A 21323-nucleotide genomic window follows, 5' to 3' on the forward strand; every position below is an offset into this window, starting at 1 on the left:
TTTCTAAAAAGAGCAAAGCATTAACAAACTTTTTGGAAAGTGATGAGTTGAAGGGACATGGGGAGAGGCACGCACACGGGGAAGGATAAAGGGCTTTCTGTGTTCTGTGAAGACAGTGATTCATGACTGTAGACCTGATCCTGTTGGGGTATATTTTTATGTGCTGCTTTTTAAACATGAGGAGGGGCTCTTTGGAGACTTAGAGCCTTTTTTTTTTTTTTTTTTTTTTTTTTCCCAGGCAAATAAACTAATTTCATGCAGGGCTCTGGTTTTGTTGTGGGATGAGGGGGAAAACTTTGGGTTTGTATATGACCATGCCAATTTTTTCTTGATGATGTTGTTGTTGCAGGATTACGGAATTTGGGAACGTGGTGATAAGACAAACCAGGGCATCCCTGAACTGAACGCAAGCTCCGTAGGGATGGCCAAAGTGAGAATGTCTTCCTGGGTGTTCTGTCATGCTGAAGGGCTCTGACAAACCTGACTACTTCCTTTGCATAGTTGTCTTGGCCATTGCAATAGTTAACTGATTGTATAAGATTTTTTTGTTTGGGTGTGAGTGAGTATTTTCAGTGTAAAATCCTTGTGATAATGGCTTTCATCGAAGGACTTCAGCACAGTTGTTCCAAGGATTGCAAGAAGGGTACCAGATTCATTGAGGCATGAATCTGATAGATTCAGTGAGGAGCAGTCTCATAAAGTGGCCTCTGGTTTTCTGTCCCTCTATCTTAATTCTCTAGCCCAAATATTATATGTGATGTTTTCATGGTAAGGTTAAGTCATAGAATGGTTTGGGTTGGAAGGGGCCTTAAAGATCATGTAGTTCCAACCCCCCTGCCAAGGGCAGGGACACCTTCCACTAGACCAGGTTGCTCCAAGCCCCATCCAACCTGGCCTGGAACACTTCCAGGGATGGGGCATTCACAGCCTCTCTGGGCAACCTGTTCCAGTGCCTCACCACCCTCGCAGTGGAGAACTTCTTCCCTATGTCTAATCCAAATCTACCCTTTTTCAGGTTAAAGCCATTACCCCTTGTCCTATCACTACATTCCCTTGTAAAAAGTCCCTCTCCAGCTTTCCCATAGGCCCCCTTTAGGTACTGGAAGGCTGCTACAAGGTCTCCCCGGAGCCTTCTCTTCTCCAGGCTGAACAACCCCAACTCTCTCAGCCTGTCTTTGTAGGAGAGGTGCTCCAGCCCTCTGATCATCTTCACAGCCCTCCTCTGGACTTGCTCCAACAGGTCCATGTCCTTCTTATGTTGGGGGCCCCAGAGCTGAACGCAGTACTGCAGGTGGGGTCTCATGAGAGCAGAGTAGAGGGGGAGAATCCCCTCCCTCGACCTGCTGGCCACACTTCTTTTGATGCAGCCCAGGATATGTTGGCTTTCTGGGCTGCAAATGCACATTGCCGGGTCATGTTGAGCTTCTCGTCAACCAACATCCCCAAGTCCTTCTCCGCAGGGCTGCTCTCAATCCATTCTCCGCCCAGCCTGTATCTGTGCTTGGGATTGCCCCGACCCATGTGCAGGACCTTGCACTTGGCCTTGTTGAACTTCGTGAGGTTCACACGGGCCAACCTCTCTAGCCTGCCAAGGTCCCTCTGGCTGTAAATTCTGGAAAACAGCAGAATATCAGTCTAAGAAATAACTCACACATAATTTAGAGAGAAAAATGAGTAAAGATGTACTTAAAAGAAAGTGGATATTTCTGGTTCCCCCATAGCACAAGGTCACAGAGATACTAAATGACGCTCAGAAGGCTGTAAATGTAAATGTGTAATTGACAGCCACCTTTTTACATGGCGTCTGGGGGACTGACAGAAGCCAAATATCTTTAAGGTCAAAGGTGTAGTTGCATTTCAGAAGGATTTATTAGTTACCAAGATCTTGTGTGGCTGCAGGAGGGAGAAACTGCGGGTCTTGGCCACAGTTCAGTCGAACAGTGGTGGGGCAGCATTTGTGGGGAAGGTTATTCCTTAGCTGTCCGGTATGAATTTTTTTGTGCTGAACAGTCTGATGTGGGTTGCTGTGGTCCCTGCATGACTTCTAGGTGCATTGATGTCAGGACAACCTGTGGCACTTGCTGCACAGCTTTGCGTCTCTGTGGCTCTGGGTTCAATAAAAGTGCTGTTCAGGGTGGGGACCAGGAGGCACGCTGGAGGCCCTGCTGCAGAGGGTGAGGTAGATGTTATTTTTTTTTTTTTTAATCTGCCTCTGGAATTCTCCCTCTTAACATTTCTCTCCCTGATCTGCTTTGTGTGGCTACCTGTGGCAGCAGTACAGCACAGAGCGTGTGCCTTTAAGTTGATCTCGGTGCCTTTTGTACACCGTTAAGACTGTCGGCTAGAGAGGGGCTCTGCAGAGCCAATAAACCCGTGTTTGTGTTGGAAGAAGAAAAATACCCTTGCCTCTCTGCAGAGAGAATAAGGCAAGCTGCACCGTGCAATCCTTTGTCAGAGATTGACATCACCGTCAACCTGCAGGACAAAAATGGGCACGGAGCAACTTTCAGTGCTACTGCAACCCTGTGAATCTGCGTTTCGGGAAAGCTCTGCTAGCCTGACTCCGGGTGTCCGGTCCTTGCTCTCCTGCTGATGCATTCCCTGCGCGGTGCTGCACACCCTGCTTCTGCAAAGCCAGGCTTTGTAGCCTGCTAGGTTAAAGTAGGAGTGCCCAAATGGAGTCAGTGGATGGGCTGCTGATGTCTTCACTAGGCAAATGCGTTACAGCCGAGAGGCGTGGGATGTGGTGATTCACCTGCTGACGTGGAGCATGGTGTGCCTCGGGTGGCTGTGCAGAGAGCGGACGTCTTGTTTCTCTGTCCCTTGGGAAGCGATAGTATGAGAGAGACAGCGATGCTTTCTTCTTGGGGCACTGGCCTCTGCTGATTCTGGGGTGCTGTGAGCAAGCCTTCCTCTTCAAACAGCCCTTCAGGCAGGAGGAGTGAAAGGCCACTGAATGGGGGTTATTTTGGAATATAAGACAGAAGAAGCATTTATTACTAAATACTTTAATATTTAGATATTATCTCAGTGGAAGCTCAGCTCCCCATTGTTTTGCATTGCCTTTAAATTGTAAGAAGGATCACCAGCACATCAGTCCTGTATCATACTAGCAGAAAGACAGAAATAGTTACTTTTTCTAAAATATTGTCAAGCTTCCCTTTAAAGATGAAAAAATGTCTGTGGAGCAAACTTCTGTCTTACATAATTTGCTTCAGAGGGTAAGTGCAGGTGCTAGGGTGTAAAGGTACTTAGTTTAAAAGGTATTTAATGATTTGGGGTTGTTTGGTTTTTTTTTGAAGGCTGCTTTGGAAGCAATTGATGAACTAGATCTTTTTGGAGCTCATGGAGGACACAAATCAGTGATTCATGTTCTGCCTGATGAAGTAGAACACTGTCAGGTAAAAATTAGCGTTCTGTTTCCTTTGCTAGGGAAAACCCCAGCACCCTTTTGTTTTTAAATGAAATATTGGTTAACTGAACCAAGAACTTAATGTAATAAGGATGACTTCAGCCATCTGCCATGCTTCAGCCATGCTGTTCACCCCGTTTCTAGTAGATCATGTGGAAGTGAGTGGTGTGAAGCATTCTCATTCTCAGTTAAAAATAATTATGCAATGAGTTCCCTGTCAGTTTGCAAATAGTATAGTCTATTCCGTTTGCACTTGACATAGTCTTGAAGTAGGCAAATTGTTTCACATCCCTCTCTTCTGTTCCTGTTTTGCTCAGTCTATTCTATACTCTATGTTGCCGAGGGCATCCACGTCAAAGGAGATAGATGCTGGCCTTCTCTCTATTATTTCTTACCCGGCTTTTGCAGTGGAGGATCTAAACCTTGTTAATGTAACCAAGAGTGAAATCATATCCAAATTGCAGGTAAGGATTTCCTTTATTTCTGCTTCTCTTTCCCTTTGGAAAATAGAACCTCCCTTTCTCAACCAAAAATCCTGATTAAACAAGGGTTGCCAGACTTGGTTTGTCTGTGTGTGGAAGAGAGGGAAGAAAATCAGTAAGTGACACTTAAAACTCAGCACATACTTTTATGCTGATGTTAGTCTGTGAGGAAGAACAGTATGTGTAGTTTTCTATAATTTTGTCTGTTTTTACAGGGCCGCTATGGCTGCTGTCGCTTTCTCCGAGATGGTTACAAGACACCCAGAGAGGTACATCTGATGCATATTTTCAGTAGGCATTAGGAAGAATTTTATCTCTTGTTTATAGACTTTTTTTGGTCTTGTTTACATGAAGGGGTGAAGTTCTGTATCGCTGTTAAGATATCTTAGTGGATTTGAAGGTAATCCAGGTATCCACGCTAGAAATGACACATATCTGAAGGAGGCTAAGGGTTTGAAAAACTATTATTAAGGACAGAACTTAATTCATAATTCTGAAAGAAATTAACCCTTAAATAGGCTTATGGTGCCTAAGCGGAAGCAGTGTCTCTGAGGTGTCCCGAAATATCTTTGAACTGAGGCAGAGCCAAGATTATTTGGGTGACACCTAGAGTCTGAGACTAGGAAGGGTTGATTTGTCTAGGGAATGATTAAATGAGTTTGAGACTGAATGTGAAAAAGAAGTCAAGAGACTGCGTGGGAACTATTTCTGGTGGTTTTATTGGTTTCTTGGTTTTAATCACTTGTATAAAATGGGCTGCCATTATGATTGGAATATGAGTGACTAATTTAGCACTGTGGCTAAATGAGTATGATTGAATTTCTAGGATCCAAGCAGGCTGCACTATGATCCTGCTGAGCTCAAGCTCTTTGAGAATATTGAATGTGAGTGGCCGGTATTCTGGACATACTTGCTAATTGATGGAGTATTTAATGAGGACAAAATTCAGGTGAGGAAAGAAGAAATTGCTTTCAATGTAGATGAAAAGCCATTTACCTGCAGTATTTTGTAGCTTTGCTCCATGTTTATTTTGGATATCAGTTGGATACCCCACCAGCAGGGTGGGAGTAGTCTTCAGCCAATCTCACCTTCCTGGGGAGTTCATGACATGGTAGAGGCTGCAGTGTTGTGCACACTGGGACCTCTTTGCCCTCTCTACCAGGTTGAGTGGCTCCGTTAGCTGGTGTGGTGAAACTGGGCTGAATGGGGTTTATTTGCTGGTTCTGTCTTACCACCAACTGTGATGCCCCTTTCCTAATTACTTCAGGATGAGACCAACTTCTTTTTCCACTGACCTCTGTGGCTTGGCTGCTGAGAACAAGATTCATAGTACTTTCAGTCCTTTTGTACATTCAGGAAGATTTGGGGTTGGATTATGAGGAGCCATTCCATTTTCAGTAATTCCCTAAGTTACTTCATGCCTTTACTGCGTTCAAGCATCCAGTGGTCAGGGGAGCTAAATTGATTGTAGCCCTCCAAAGGTTATAGTGGCACCTGGAGGGTATTGGTGAATTAAAGAGCAACAAGTAGCTGGGACTAAATGTATTCATACCAGGACTTCTGTAGGTTGGTGGCTTGAAGGAAGTAAAAAATACATGTGATTTAAAATTGCCTAGTATGTAGAGGGACAGGAGATTGCTAAACATAGTGCCTTAATAAATAAAATGGCATCAGAAACAAACCAGAGAACTTCTGATCAAAAAGCCCTCTTTCTGTACCAGATGTTATAAATCAAGTGAAATACTGACACTAGAAATATAAGTCGCTTTCCTGAATGCAGTAAAAATAGGCTGGTGGAGAGAGAAACGGTATTATTTCATGAGGGGGAAAATCAGAAAGTTTACTGAAACTTCATTCATGTCAATAAAATACCACTCCACAAAGCAGTATCTAGAACTTAGTTGGATTATCTGGGACGGTATGTTCCTGGTTGCCTTTATGGTGTGCAGACAGGCTGTGCTAGGGCATGGTCAGACTGGGCAATTGCTCTTGGTTCCCGCCGTTTAAATATAGCTGAATGAGTCACTGAGACATGCAGGTGAGTGTCTAGTCTTCCCCAATTACTGCTGCAAACAAGTGGTTACAATGGCAGCAACTTTTGGAAAAAATAAGGACCCTGAGGACTCAAAAAGAGTGGAGAAAGAGAGGTTACTGAAAATATCAGTGTACCATAATATGAACCTGTGGGTACCTTGTTTTGCGCAAGTTCCACTGCACTCAGAAAGGGATAGCAGAAATAGGATTTCAGAGGCAGGTGCTGGTAGTGCCTGAAAACAGCTTCCCTGTAAGTAAAAACTTGGAATGGGGTAGTTAAGAAATGGAACAAAGTAAGGGATCTGGTAAAAAGAATATTAAATGTTCTATGTTTTGTACCAGTCTGGTATTCCTGTTCATAATACATTGTCTAACAACACAAGAGCAAGAAGATTTTCTGCTCAGTTAACTCAGGTATTTTTAAACAGTTTAAATCCATTTTAAGTTTTTCCATGGCGCAAATTTTTAAGTGACTCAGTTAAGAGAAACTGATTTCCCAATCCTGCAAAGCAGAATTCAGAAAATCATAGAGAAATGTGCATGGTAGAAAGCTAACAATTTATACATCTTATGCTTTTGTGGGTATTGGCAGTCCTGACATGCATGTCACTGCATTGTCATCTGTTGCAAATTTCATGTAGGATTTGTTCCGGTGACTTCTTGATGGGAATATGTCAGAATTTTTGTACTGTAGCAGTGTGTTACAGATTAAAGATGGGTGTTCATGTTTCTGAGGCTGATAATACTGAGATGCTGGAACAGGCTCTGAGAATTTGAACCCTGATCTTCCATCAGCAAGTCATGATTTTCCTCCCACCCCCCCCTTTGTTTTTTTAAATGAACTTTCATTGGAGAAGTACTAGAACTTTAACTTTACTGTTTTGGTTTTGCTGACTGTAATGTGAATTCTCACTGTCTTTTAAAAATATTTCCAGGTACAAGAGTATAGAGAGGCTCTGGAAGGAATACTTATTAGAGAGAAGAATGGAATAGTGCTAATGCCTGAACTGTATGCAGTCCCTCCAGAAAAGGTATTGTGAAAATGCAGCATCCAGTTCAGCATGCAAAGTATAGATACCAAGATGAATGTTGGTTTTATAGTTTTCTGGTTTTCCTGTAGCTGATAAATCTAAACCAGCAATAAAAAAAGACTACTGCACTTTATCTAAAAACTAAAGAGACCTCTCACAGCTCCTGCTGAGAAATGGTAAACTCTAGGCTTCCAGATGGTCACATTTTTTACTTGGGAATCTGGGTGCCTGCAGAAGTATTAAAGCAGGTCTAAAGTTTTAAATCCTTATAGCAAGACATATATTTAAGAAGTGCTGATGCTGACTTAGGAACTGAAGCTCACAGAAGAAATAAAGCATAGTCTGCTCTGCCTGTCTAGTCTATTGATTGATTGTGCTCCTTCTTCTCCAGAGCTCGTATGTGACAGAAACAGGTTTCGGATGGATTATGGTTTGGGCTGGGTTTTTTGTTTGTTATGTTTGTTTTTTTCTCCACACCCCACCCCCCCCCCCACCCCCCCCCACCCCCCCCCATCGTTGCTGTTACTGTTTACCTGATTCTCCCATTGTGACAGAGAAATTCAGATGAGCTGATGAGCTTATGTGCTCTTCCACGCTATGTGCCTTTGTATCCCTCCCTGCCAACTTCTCCCACTCCAGACTTCTTAACCCTCACTCAAGGGTGTGGAGCCTGCTGGGTTGGTCCGAGTTTGGGCAGGGAGTGTCGACAGCTGATGTCTTGCTCGCAGATCTGAGGTAGAAGCTCTGAATTGCCTTCCTAGTGGGAACAAGCGTGTAAGAGTTCAGAGCCTTCTTGTGAATTTTGGTATGATGATGATGATCTGATGAACGTGCCAAATAAACAGGGTAGATTTTGCCTGTCATTTATAAATTTTAAAACGGCTACGGTAAGGATGTTATCTAGGAGGGTTTTTCCTCCGCCCTCAATAGATCTGTATACTGTAAAACCAAGGCAGTTTTTCTAAACTAATGAGTCTACTCTTAATTTTTCCATTGACCATTCTTGCTAACACAGGATAGGTGGAATAGCCTTCATTTTTGGAAAGCACCTTTACTTCAGGAAGCTAGGTAGACATCAGTGAAGTTGAAGTGTCATCTTGCAAGGGGTTGGAAAGCAGACACACAATTACCTACGAGCTGCCCAGAGGGAAGGCAGCAAAGTCGTGGTGAGAAGAAAGGGGAAGTGCTAACACCAAAGCTGTAATTGCATGCAGAGTCCCCATTTAACCTCCAGCTTCAAAGGGTGGGGCAGCTTATGAAAAGTAAGCATAGTTCTTGTCCCAGAAAACGTGCAGCCTTAAAAGTAAAATCAAGAAATCTCGATGTAATAATGTAGTAATAATGGCAGGTTAGAAAGGGTAGATGATAGATGGTATTTTTTTTCAAATACTTCCATGTTATTGATTGTTCTTCACAACTTTAGGGTAATTTTTCTTGCTTATGTGTTTGTTTTCAGGTCGATGAGGAGTATGAAAATCCTCACTCAGTGGATCGTGTCCCAGTGGGAAAGTTACCTCATCTTTGGGGCCAGTCATTGTATGTCCTTAGCTGCCTATTAGCAGAGGTAATTGTTTCCTGTATAATAGGTGAGCTTATATTTCATTTTGTTTTGAGATGGCTTCGCCTTTAAGTACAGTTTGGTTGACAAGTGGGGGACAATGTGTTTTCCAGTAGAAACATGTACATGAACCATGGAGGGGTGAGTCTGAGCCTTCAGGAGTGGTTTGGGTTTTGTTTTTTTATATGGATATGCAATTGTCAGTTTCTAATCAAGCTGAATAAGTTGTCAAATGGACTGGATACACGGTTAGGCTAGAGGAATATGCCCAGGCTGACCTGGCTGTCCCAGAGCTAGGATTTTGCACTGTTTCAGCTCCACTAGCTACGCCTTAATCTGTGGCGTACAATGCCTACAGAGTTGTCCCGTATTAGCCATGGACTTGTTAAAGGAACCACTGAATATCTCTGTGGAGCTACAAAAAAATTCGCTGGCCTGGTGAAATTGTGTCGGTTGCTGCAACTCTAAAATAGGAAATCTGAACATGCAGATTTTGTCAGTCATAACCATTTTCTTGTTGTTCTGAAAAATATTGCAGCCATTTTTTTAATTGAATGTACTACTTAATGGACGGGGTAAATAAACCAGGCTTTAAGTCCTGCTCTCCTGATAAAATATGAAAATGGGTTAAGGTTTCTTCTAGATGTCATCAGAAGCCTTTTACTTAATTTTGATTTGCTTTGTTTCTTTTTTCTTTCTTTTGCATTTATTCTAGGGATTTCTTGCTGCAGGTGAAATTGATCCCTTAAACAGGAGATTTTCCACTGGATTTAAACCTGATGTTGTGGTACAAGGTGAGGGAGTTTTTGGATCATTCCGGGTGAATTGGATTATGTGATGGCAAAGTCCCTATGTACAGGAGAGAAGAAAGACATGTTGAAAAGTAATGTGGATTTTTGCATGGGACGTAGATGCTTTGATGATACTGTGAGAAGGAGAAAGGGGTTGTTTGCCTAGCTGCCTTTTTCCGGGAGGGAAGATCACGTTTAACAAACTTTTTTTAAACAGTATTTCTTAAAATTTTAAGACCTGTCAGGGACTGGAGAGTGGCAAACTTAATCTTGTAGTGACAAGGAATATCTTGGTGGATTCTAGCAAGAAAGAGCAGGACTGACAGTGTTACCATAAGTTGGTACTTCAGAAACTCTAAGACTTGATTTTGGAATTTTAGAAAGCAGGCATTCTTTATTGCAGCACTGGGTGCACGGGAGATTGCTCCACCTGTCTTCCGCACCATGTTCTTTCAACAGTTGTGATTATATACAAAATGCATGTACATATTCATTATTTTTTCCTGGAAGTAATTAACATATTCATCTGAATTCCAGGAACTCATTAATATAGGTAAATGTCCTTGGCACAGGCATGTTCGAGATCTTCGGTGTCTTCAAGGTCGTCTGGTGGTCTTTGATAGTCTTCCTCACTTGTCTGCTAGTTCACCCTCTTCTAGTGATTCTGTGCAGTGGGACACTAAAGAATGTTCATTAGTAACTCTAATATCTGTCTTTTCTTGATTTTCATTCTTTTAACACAAGCCATATTGACGCTTTTAAGCTAAATTATCTAAAAGGGCCTAAGGTTCTCATCTTCCCAGGGAATTGCAAGGTCGCCCAAAAGCAATTTCTTCTAGTTTCTTATACGTTTTGCACCATACAGGTTTTCTTATCCACCAGTAGTCAGCATAACAAGGCCACTCTGTTCTTCTCTCAACACGAGATGTAAAGCATCTTGTATCAACAGGAGACGGGTCGGTTTAGTTAGGTTTCTGTGCAGCCCCTTTTCGGAGGAACCGGGGACCAACGAGCGCGGAGGATCTCTGTATGCAGAGGTGAGGCAGCCAGACTTACGGCTGTCTTTTGGGTGCTGCAGGGAGTGGCTTCTTTAGTCAGTGCAGGAACAGCCAAAACCAGAAAATTCAGTAGAGGGCAAACACCAGCTGATCAGGGCTTAAAGGCTTTTCAAGGGCCTGTACCGCTCTGGAGAAGCATCCGGCTTGTTTATCAGGAGCAGCCTTTGTCAATGGTACTGTGACCTGGGCAGGTGCTTGTTTACCCCCTGTTGGTGTCTCATGGGGGTGGCATTTTCTTATTCTGAAGCGCTTAATTTGTAGTAGAAGTAGAAATGCTTGCTTATTTTTAGCATTCTTTGACAAGTATTTATAATGCAAAGAAGAATACTGAATTATTAGTCCCAAACTGGTAAGCCACCTAACATGGGCAAAACCTCAAGCAGGACAAGAGGTGGGATTAGGGCGTGGATTGTAAATTCCTCTGATTTGGGGACTTCTTTCCCCCCCTCCCGCTACCTCTGCCATTTTATGGTCTCTCTAACATTTATTGCTCTACAAGTATCAGCACCTGTTCCCCATTGACTCGGGTGTGGTGTTATAGTGTGCTGTATTAAAACAACAAAGATTTTCAATCCATGTTTCCCCTTGTTTTATGGGGAAAAAGCCCTATCTGCTAGCAGAGACTGCATGATCCAAACTAGTGGTACTGAAAGAAATCAGAAGAAACTGATAAAGCCCCAGAGAACCTGGTCTAACCTCAGAGCTGACCCTGCTTTGAGCAGAAGGTTGGAGTAGAGACCTCGTGAGGACCCTTCCAACTTGAATTACCCTGTGGTCCAAAGTGGACAAGGATGGCAAGACATGTTGAGAAGCAGAAAGCCGAAATCTGTTTGATGCCCTCTTGGAATACCTTTTGATCTCACGGGCTCATAAGTTAAGAAAGAAGTGAGGTTTTTGTGCCTTTTTAGTCAACTAAATGCGTTAGTTGAGAGGTGACAGTAGAGACAGTCAGTTAAAAAGAGGAGAACATTGCTTCTTACTAGCGTTTTTGTTTTCTGTTACGCAGTAACTGTTTTGGCAGAATCTAATCAAGTTAAGAATCTCTTGCAAGAACATGGAATCAATGTTCAGAGCATCGCTGATATCCATCCGCTCAGAGTGCAGCCAGCTCGCATCCTGAGTAACCTCTACACCATGCTGGGTAGGTATTTGAACATGGAAGCCTCGCTCGACTGCTGTGCAAGGTATTTTTTTAAGGGTGGTGTTTTGGGCTTTGTTTTTCTTGCTTCACACTGTCTCAATTTCTTTGATCTAATTTCTTTTATTTAAATCAGTTTCTTTGATTTAAAATGCATTTGTGCAAAGAAGCTTGACAAAATTAGAACTTCTGTCTTAAATAAGGGACTCCAACAGGGGAAAAAAAAAAATTGCCTCATTAGAAAAGGTGGCCAAAATACAAGTTTCCCTGTGCCCTTGGAGTTAGGCAAGAACTGACTCTTTTCTTGTCCTGCAGGAACAACTTCCACAGAGAAACTGGCTTTAGAAAAAATGCCTGGAAAAACACAGAAAAAAATCGAATGTTTTTCCTTTCAGAAGTCAGAGTACTTCTGTACAGAAGTACAGGTTTAAGACTGGAAACTCAGCAGTGTGGTTGCCATTCTACCAGCAGACAGCCTGGGAAGTTTTCTGCTCCAAATCAGGGAAGCCTTGCTGCTATCAGACCATCTTTGGGCTGTCAGGTTCTTGCTAAAGTTCCTTCCAACTCTGAGCTGAGCTGTGCTGCTAAGGCTCTGTCTCTGCTGCAAACTGAGAAGCCTTTAGGGCTTTTCTGAACTCAGGACTTTAAATGTTTCCTGTTCCTCAGCAGTGGCCCTAGAGGCCTGGTTTCCCCAGAGCCTGGCAGTTGGATTAAATAAATGCCCCAAAACTCTGACTGCTTCTAGTTGTTGAAAATCTTTTGATGGCCATCTCTTTTGATAATCCTTGCTGGAATGAATGGTGGAAAATTCGTTACGTGTATTCCTAATTGAACTTAGTTTTACTTCAAGCATGCCAGCAACTCATGACTCAAAATTGTGGATGTTATTACAAAGTAAAATTGGGGTGGGGTGGATCAGCACTGGTAGATTCCTTTGCAACGTGGACAAGGGGAGCTGTATCGTGCTTCTCTGTCAGTCTGGAGCATGTTCCCATGGCAGTTTGCTTACAGGTAATGCTGAGGGAGGGTATAAGGTTGTTCATGGGGTGGGTTCAGGGTTTTTTTGTTGTTGTGGTGGTTTTTGTTGTTTGTTTGTTTTAACAGGAAGATTTTTTGAAGCACCCAAAGTAATGGAGCCTTCAAATAAGTCTTATAAAGTGTGCCCTGTATATGGAGAAGGGAAATTGCATGTGCTGCTTTTGGGAAAGAATCTGTCTCTTTACCATGAAGAACTTTTAACGAATGAAACATTTGGAGGGCTTTGCTGAAGCTTACATTTGTTTCATAATAATTCATAATAGCTTTCTCTCACTAGTGGGGGGGTGAGTAGGATGATTTGACACATTGGTGTATTGTTTTTAACAGCGACTTCTTTGGGAACGTTCACAGTGGTATTTTTTCAGGCACATGGTTGTTTGGCTCATACTCCTTGTCAGACAGATTCAAGTCAGCTCCTGGCTGTTAGAACAAAGGGTGCAGTGCAGATCATCTGCTAATAAGTTCTACTGAGAAAAGTGGAGCTTATTAGCCTGGTGAAAAGAATGAAAATCTGTCTTTGTATTTGGATGTACTTTGTATTTGGATTTAGCCTTCTGTGGGCAAGAATTTTTACGGTTCTGCAGTGAAAGCACTGCAGTTTTCTGTTTCACGTTGATGGCCTTGTTTTTGAAAGGGCATCCTTCTTGGTGGTGAAGCTTTGGGTGCTGAGCAATGACTGTAATTAAAAGATCCAATCCCATGGTCAGTGAAGCCAAAATTTTTATTTTTAATCAGGCCTTTGAAGAACTGGTTGCTACAATGGACCAGTCTGTAGCATCTCACTCTCTCATCTGTCTTCTGCCTTGCTGATATCAATGAAGTAGATCTCCTTGTCTAAAATGGTTGTTGTGGAAAACCACACAGGAAATGTTAGGTGAGACATTTTTTTTTTTCTCTTTTCTTTACAGGCCGGAACAAGAACATGAAATTAAGCGGACGGCCACACCGACATATTGGAGTGTTAGGCACGTCCAAGCTGTATGTGATAAGAAATCAAATATTTGCTTTTACCCCTCAGGTGAGCATGTGAAGCTGGCAGGGAAATCACTGCTTAGTTAATGGCTAATCATTAGTGAAGCACTTTGCTTTAACATGCTGTCACTCTACTTTAGGTAGAGCAGGGCTGATAGAGCAGATGTGGTTTGCTTTGTGGGGTTTTCCAGAGTGTTGGATGATCAGCATGGTAGGAGTGCTGATAAATCTCTCTTCTGTCATACAGAGTCTGCCGCCTTTGGCTTCTGGCTTAGGAGAACACAGCAAATCAATAGTACAAAGTTGTTACTGATCTCTGCCCGAACCAACATTCTAGCTAATGAAATAGTTTCTCCAGAAATAGGTCACTTAATATATCTTTCTACTGATTGCTTTGATCGAAAATTTAGTTTCACCTAAGCGTGCCAAGTACTGTAACCCCCAAGCGATTAAGATGTAATCTTTTCATTATATTGTTGAAAGGGTCAATAGTGCTGAGAAAGGGATGTTCTGTCTTTGTTTTCTGTTTAGTGCCTTTTTCAATGTAGCTGAAAGTTTGGATCCTGCCAGAATTAATGGCTGTTATTTATACATTTAATGAAATACTACTCACTTATTCCTGTAGACTTATTCTAGCAGTTGGTACTAGAAGGCCAAGGGATCACCTACTCTAAACATGTGCAACTGAAGCAGGATAAAGAATGCTCACACCCTCCTAAATAGATGTTTGACTAATGTAGTCTTTAAATTCCAGTGGAAGACATTCAGTGGACTCCATAGGTGGCTTCTGTAGTGCTTCATAATATCCAAACAATATGAGATACACTGCAAAAAAATGTGGATCCCTTCCCATTCTTCCCCATATCAATTGATCGCAAGGAGCTTTATAACAGATTATTTGTTGTGTTGTTCCCCCACACCAATTTTGACTTTGCAAATTAGGGAAAAATTCCTTAGTGGTGATTTTTTTCAAAATATCTCTTTGTCCATATCTTACTATGTAAGTAGGACCCAATATTCCAGCTGAAATCTTGCCATATATCAAGTATGTATTAATGTATTCCAAAATGGCATTTGTCTTTGCATTAGCAACACACTGGCAGTTCCTGTTTATTCCGTGTTTGACTAAAACCTCCATAACATTTTCTGTTGTACTTTGTAGCCAGACATTTCCCCCTGATTTTTTTTTGAGGGGGGTGGAATTAATGTTTAATTTTACCTTCCTAACGTTAGCTGTTAAATCATCTGTGTTGATCTTGACTAATGTCCACAAATTTTGTGGTTTTGTCATTTGTGTTTCATCTTGTTATCTAATGAAAACATCGGTGAGGTGTGGGGCAAAGGCTGACCCCTTTTAGATACCCCCTCATTCTGAAAAAAATGGTTAATAACTACCTTTTGAGAACAGTTTTTCAAGCAGCTCTGCCTTCTTGGGTGTTTTTTCTTCAGCTCGCTAGTGTGAAAATTTGCAAAAGTTGAGAGATGTCAGCCACCTTCTTGTACCTATCATCTAGTTGCCCCCAAAGAAAGAAATTGGACTTGTTTGCTGAGACTGTTTTTTGATATGACTGTTCAGCCATCTTGCTTTATCATTTTGTAATTATCTTGGCAGTCTCAAATTGGCTTTGTTTTCCTGTGCTTTCAGGCACTACAATTTGCTTGACTGGTCTATGTGATCCTGGCTCTTCCTTTTTAAAGACAGGCAGTGTGTTTGCTTCTCTCTGGATTTCTGGGACTTCTTCCTGAATTATCAAAACTAATTGCAAGTGGCTCAGGGATTGTTTTGGCTAGTTCCTTAAGTTCTATGAAGTAATTTCTCTGGACTTTGCCAGTGTGAATTTATGTGCTCTTTAACCTTTTGTTCCCATACTGAGGCTGGACTCGTATCGCTTTGTATTACAGGTCAAAATTTGCTACTTTTCTTCTGTCAGTAAAAACAGCATAGAATGCTTCAGGTTGTCTTTATCCTCTCTTCCTACCTCCTTTCTTTCTTTCTTAACAGACCTACAGTTTCTGTGTTTCCCCATTACTTCTGATGCGTTTACAGGATGTTTTCTCCTTGACCACTATGTGTCTTACTAATTGATGTTTATTCTATATCCCAGCCTCCTTTTTCCACCCCTCCCCAAGACTTATGTGATTCCTTAACTTTTGTTGTGGCTGCTTTGACATACTTTCCATTGTTTGTCCAGCTTTTTTGGTTTCTAGCTCCTGAAGCAGCCATAATAGTCTTTTACTGTGGTTCTTGGCTTTCCTCTGTAGTGGGAACAGCACATTTTACACTTGTACATTTTATGTACCTTTTTTCCACAGTAACTGCCAGCTTTTCTGTATTCTGCTTGACTTTCAGATTGTTCCCAAGAGACATACAGTTATTAGTTCCCAGTCCCCAGCATGCACTTAAGACTATTAATTGTTTTTGTTGTTATCGTTAGTTTTTTCTTCCACGTCTAGAGTGCTTCCATCTCCCAAATCATAGGTTACTGTATTCATCATTGGGAAGATTCTACTTCATGGGTGTGATTGTCTGCTTTTTATTTGTGTGGCTTGCTTCTTTCATGGTCAGCCTACAAGTTGAAGGAAGGATTGAGTTGAAGAAAATGGACTCTGCACAAGCATGGGTTTCTTTTTCACAGTTGCAGGCCTTGTTAGATTAATTCATGCAGTTTGTTTTGTGGTCAAGAATAGCTCATATGGATTTGGTGAATGATTTAAGGGAGGAAATAGGAAAAAGTAAGGAGAGCACCAACAGCTACTCATATGCCTTATTTCTCTGTTCTCTAGTTTACTGACCAGCATCACTTCTATCTGGCTCTAGACAATCAGATGATTGTGGAGATGCTTAAGACAGAGCTGGCTTACCTAACTTCTTGTTGGAGGATGACAGGGAGACCAACTCTGACATTTCCCATCACCCACACAATGCTTGGTAAACTTAATTTTCTCTGTTTCAAGTGGAGTAGCTTACTGCAGAGGAGTAGTATGGAACTCGGTTTGAGAGGAGGCAGGTGGCATGACTGTTTCAACATCTGAGTTTTAACACCAAAAGTACAGTGTAACTTTCTCAAGTATATGCTGAATTGGTACTACTTCATTTTGGTTTTACTCCCCCTTTATATCCTTGCATCTCCCCATTGTCTCCATACTATTTCTGTCCAAAGAAATTTGATAGAAAACCCTTTGAAACTTGTCTTGAGTGGGTTGGGGTTTGTTTGTTTGGGGATTTTTGAATAAGCTAGTATTGATAGTAGTTGTGGGTTCTGTTTTAGATTTGTCTGATTTCCTTTGTAGAGAACACCCAGTGATACAGTTTATTTGGACATGATAATTTAAGAACGTGTTGGTAAGCTTCAACTCTTCCATTATTCTTTTTTAGTTGATGATGGTACTGACATTCATCCAGCAGTTCTTGCCACCATAAGAAAATTAGAGGATGGTTATTTTGGAGGTGCAAGGTAATGTCAGAAACCTCAGATGGGTCTCTCCGTGATATTTTTAATTAAATCCTATACAAGCCTCAGTTTTGAACTTGTGATAGTGCACAGATCTTGTACTGGAACTCTGCAGAGAGAGAAGTTTCAGCTTTATTATGTGGCAGTGAGATGGTAGCTGGACCTCATATGCAATGTGAAAGATCTGTCTCCCAAGAGGTGTACCATCTTTGACTGCCATTAATGGATAAGGAAAAACAAATGTCAGACCTTTGGAAATACAAAAACTTGGTCTTGGCTGGGTTTCTGTTTTTAAGAAGTAATTATCTTTCACAGTTATTGGACATGTTTTAAACATGAATTACATGTAGTACTTAAGCTTATGTGTTCCATTTATCTACATACAAAAGCAATTTAATATGATGCTACAGTAAGTCCCTTTCTGCTTGCCCAGCCTCAATCAGTACCTTCCTCTGACAATCAGATGTGCTTTCTGTTTGTCCTGGTTTCAGCTGGAATAAAGTTAATTTTATTCCTAGTAACCGGTATAGTGCTGTGTTCTGGATTTAGGATGAGAATAATGTTGGTAACACACTGACTTTTTAGTTGTTGCTAAGCAGTGTTTATACTAAATCAAGGACTTTTCAGCTTCTCATACTGCCTTGCCAGTGGAGGCTGGAGGGGCATGAGAAACTGGGAGGGGACACAGCCAGGACAGTTGACCCAAACTGGCCAAAGGGGTATTCCATACCATGTGATGTCATGCCCAGTATATAAACTGGGGGGGAGTTGGCCAGGGGACACTGTGGCTCAGAGACTGGCTGGGCACTGGTCAGCAGGTGATGACTACATAATAATAATAATTTCCTTTGCTGTCCTATTAAACTGTCTTTATCTGAACCCCTCACTGCCACCCCACCCAGTGGGATGGGGGAGAGAATTGGGGGGGGGGGGTAAAACTTGTGGGTTGAGATAAAGACAGTTTAATAGGACAGAGAAGAAGGGGAAAATAATAATAATTAATAGAATATGCAAAACAAGTGATACACAATACAATTGCTCACCACCCACTGACCAGTGCCCAGCCAATCCCTGAGCCGCGGTGTCCCCTGGCCAGCTCCCCAGGGAGTTACATTGTTTTTCTCAGTTATCAGTGTCTGCTCTTTTGTAGTTACCAAAGGTGGATTTAACAGTAGGTCTTGTAAATTTTGGAGGAGTTGCTGAAAGCTCAGTGAGCATTAATCAGTATCAAAATGGTGGATGTTAACGCTGTTTGGCACACGTTCCTGTTTGCAGGGTGAAGATAGGCAAGCTATCAGAATTTCTTACCACCTCTTTTCATACATATCTGAGCTTCCTGGATCCAGACTGTGATGTAAAACTGTTTGATGACCCTAATGAAGGCCGTAATAGTCCTGACAGTGAATATGGAGGCTATCCAGCAGATTTCTGTGAAAGCGGTAGTGTTTTTTCATGCTTCAGTTTTTTTCTCTGTCAAGTTCTATCAGCAGAGCCTGGGTTTACCTACAACGCAGAGTCTATTTTGTGCACAGTTGACAGTCATTCAGGTTTCTCATGCACCAGTCTGAGGACAGGACCTGCATGACTTAAGTTGGAGAGGGAATTTGTGCGTATTATTTCTATGTTCATAGTATGGCATTGACCAGCAACTGCTGCAGTAAAGCTGAGTGTGAAGAGTCAGCAGATGAGCGTGTGTGTGTGTGTGTGTGTGTGTGTGTGGAAGAGGCTGGAGAGAGGAAGAGTCTCTGATGGGTCATAGACAAGAGCTTGTGTGGAAGACCTGATAGAATCATAGAATAATTTAGTTTGGAAAAGACCTTTAAGATCATCGAGTCCAACCATGATCTGTGGACTACCAGCAAGGTAAAAATCCTTTTGCTTCCTTTCAAAGGGAAGAACAACTTCTTAATGTAACTGTTTTCAAAGTGTCAAAAATAGATTAATTTTTTTTTCCTTTCCAATTTGTTGAGCTTAAAAATCTCTTGCTTATGATAGTCTTCTATTTTTCTGTGCCCTTCTACATAAGCAAGAATAGAGTGGTATGTTTGAAAAAAAAAAGCACTGATAAATTATGATTTTTACCTTTAATAAACCTTTTCTTTTATGTATGTCACACTAGAAAGCCAGGATGAGCTGGATCAGTATATAAATGATGTCCTGCAGAGTACAGCACTGAAGTCATACCTGCCTCCAACTTCAAAGACTGCGAATCAACCACCTGTGTTCAGTGCAAACCATTCCACGAAAGAGATACTGTCAATAATGGCCAAGACAAAGGGCTTGGAGGTTCCAGGTATTTCTCCCTATTATTTATTTAGTGATAATAATAGAAAACCTGTTTTGGGGTAAGTTCAGGTATTTCAAAATTTTGCCATTTAAAAAGAACTAGTGGCATGAGTATGTTGTAGTTATCAAGAAATAAGAATGACTGTGAAGCTGTAACTCTCATGTTCCCACAGTATCCCATGTCTTGGTGTATACATAAATAACCTGCTATGAAACTTAACATTCAAAGTTAATGTTATGGAAGCTGCTACAGCTTCTCAGTTGGGTAGAATTTTAGAACCTGAGTCAGTGAAATCATTTTTTTTGTCTTTGTTTATACAAAATATTTCTTATTTTAATAAAGTTGTGGCGGAATTAAATGTTTCAATGCCAGAAGAGCATACATATGTGCATGTGCTTTCTAAATTTGTAAGAACAAACAGAGTAGAGAGGGAGGACAGTATTCCTAATTATGCTACGTTTCTAATAGACTGGAGGATTTACACCAAAATAATGCTTTGACTGAATTTGTAAATAGATTCTAACATATGCACTGTTTTATATGTAGGTGTGTAGTATTCAATGCCCTGGTTAAGGCAAGGCTTCCCTTAACTTCAGTGTAAATTAATAACTTAAGCTTTTTTGTTAGTCTTTTCTCCCATATTTCATATGCCACATCATCTGATCCTCTATTGAATTCAACATATGAAGTTAACGGAGCATTAGCCTGTATTTACTATTATCATTTTAATTATGGTATCTTACCAGTTAGACCATTTTCTTCACATACATCCTGTTAAAATGTTTAAAACGCTTAGCAGAGTCAAGTCATTGGGCTGTAGGATTTCTGAGGCATAGGCCATCGTAAGAGGTATCAGCTGAGTGTGTAGCACCTGAGCCTTTGACATGCTGATCTCGGAAGCTCTTGGAGCAAGCCTGCAAGGAGATAAGGTTCAGAATGTGAGCTTGTCTCTGAGTTCTATGCACAGCATCTCAGAAGCGTTGCCTCTGTATTTTGACTCTTGGAGGTATTTCTGTTGGTTTTGCCTCGTACAGTTGCTCCATGTAGGTATTTTCGATTTTCATTTCATTTCTTTTTGTTTTTCTTTATTCTGGTGGCTTTGTTTTCTAGCTGTGTCTATGTCTCTTCCCACTAAAGTTCTGAACACACACCGGAAGTCTTTGAATCTTGTTGATAATCCCCATTTCTTTGAGACAAAGGTAAGCTGTGGGAATTTTTATGCTGTTTGTGTTTTTAGGATGCAATCCTGTGGCCTTTCCTGTGTTTCCCAGCCAAACCCTATGCTAATTCTCATTTTCCTTCACAGACAAGCCATTGTCTACTCCCTTGGTTTCAAATTTATTTTTTGGCTGGGTGAAGGTTTTTTGGTTAAATATTATAATTAATAAACATTATCAAGTGGAAAGTATTTAATTGTATGTGCAAACAAAATAATGTAATAGGTGCTTATTTTTAGACGCCAAAAGTTAAGTCATTGTCTTTAGTTCTAACTGAACACACAAAGGGAAGGACAGGATGTTCACAGCCTTTAGAGATGGCCTCCAAGAAATGCTACTTACAGTAATGTCTGGGCAGGAGGGGAGTGTGTGAAAGGACCGGTGTCCTTAAGGCGCCAGCCAAATCCCACTGCAAGGTATGAAGATGGGGTTGTGCTGGGTACTTGTTTTGTCTTAGTATATGGGACCAGCAGCTGAGAATGGTTGCAGGAGGTTGTATCCAGCCTGCTGAAGGATTCTGCTCTACAGGCTCTGTTTGTGGAAATGGTATTTTAGGACCATATAAATTGCTGAATAACTTATTAAGCAAAAGTACTCTTCATCCAAGAACTCGCCACAGGATTGCATCATCTGATTAGTTAATATGATAGTTTCATAAGCTTGGAAAATTTATCATGGCAACATCTGCATTCATAAAGCACCACATATATACAGGTTAGAGATGGAACTCAGAAAGCTCTGAATTATTTCAACTAAAAAAAGGTAGTACCCTTCTGCTTTTCTCTTTACAAGTGACAGCAAATGACAGAAAAAGCATGCAAATAATTTCCTTCTTTGACAAATATTTCCTGCA

The 21323-nt window shown here is 41.3% G+C and overlaps 1 protein-coding gene across 2 annotated transcripts in view; it reads left to right on the top strand.

Moving 5' to 3' along the window:
• The window catches only part of PHKA2 (phosphorylase kinase regulatory subunit alpha 2), a 44088-nt gene that overhangs the window by 7109 nt on the left and 15656 nt on the right, over positions 1-21323 (top strand). For both annotated transcript variants that reach the window (XM_030019859.2, XM_030019860.2), the window contains exons 6-20: positions 350-430; positions 3303-3401; positions 3730-3876; positions 4110-4163; positions 4721-4843; positions 6864-6959; positions 8416-8523; positions 9233-9311; positions 11373-11507; positions 13451-13560; positions 16299-16443; positions 16891-16969; positions 18242-18405; positions 19086-19259; positions 20364-20452. In XM_030019859.2, the coding sequence (XP_029875719.1) occupies positions 350-430; positions 3303-3401; positions 3730-3876; positions 4110-4163; positions 4721-4843; positions 6864-6959; positions 8416-8523; positions 9233-9311; positions 11373-11507; positions 13451-13560; positions 16299-16443; positions 16891-16969; positions 18242-18405; positions 19086-19259; positions 20364-20452 (1683 nt within the window). The remainder of the gene's footprint in view (positions 1-349; positions 431-3302; positions 3402-3729; positions 3877-4109; positions 4164-4720; positions 4844-6863; positions 6960-8415; positions 8524-9232; positions 9312-11372; positions 11508-13450; positions 13561-16298; positions 16444-16890; positions 16970-18241; positions 18406-19085; positions 19260-20363; positions 20453-21323) is intronic.

The sequence above is a fragment of the Aquila chrysaetos genome, chromosome 7 (genome assembly GCF_900496995.4).
Source record: "Aquila chrysaetos chrysaetos chromosome 7, bAquChr1.4, whole genome shotgun sequence".
Classification (NCBI taxonomy): Eukaryota; Metazoa; Chordata; class Aves; order Accipitriformes; family Accipitridae; genus Aquila; species Aquila chrysaetos.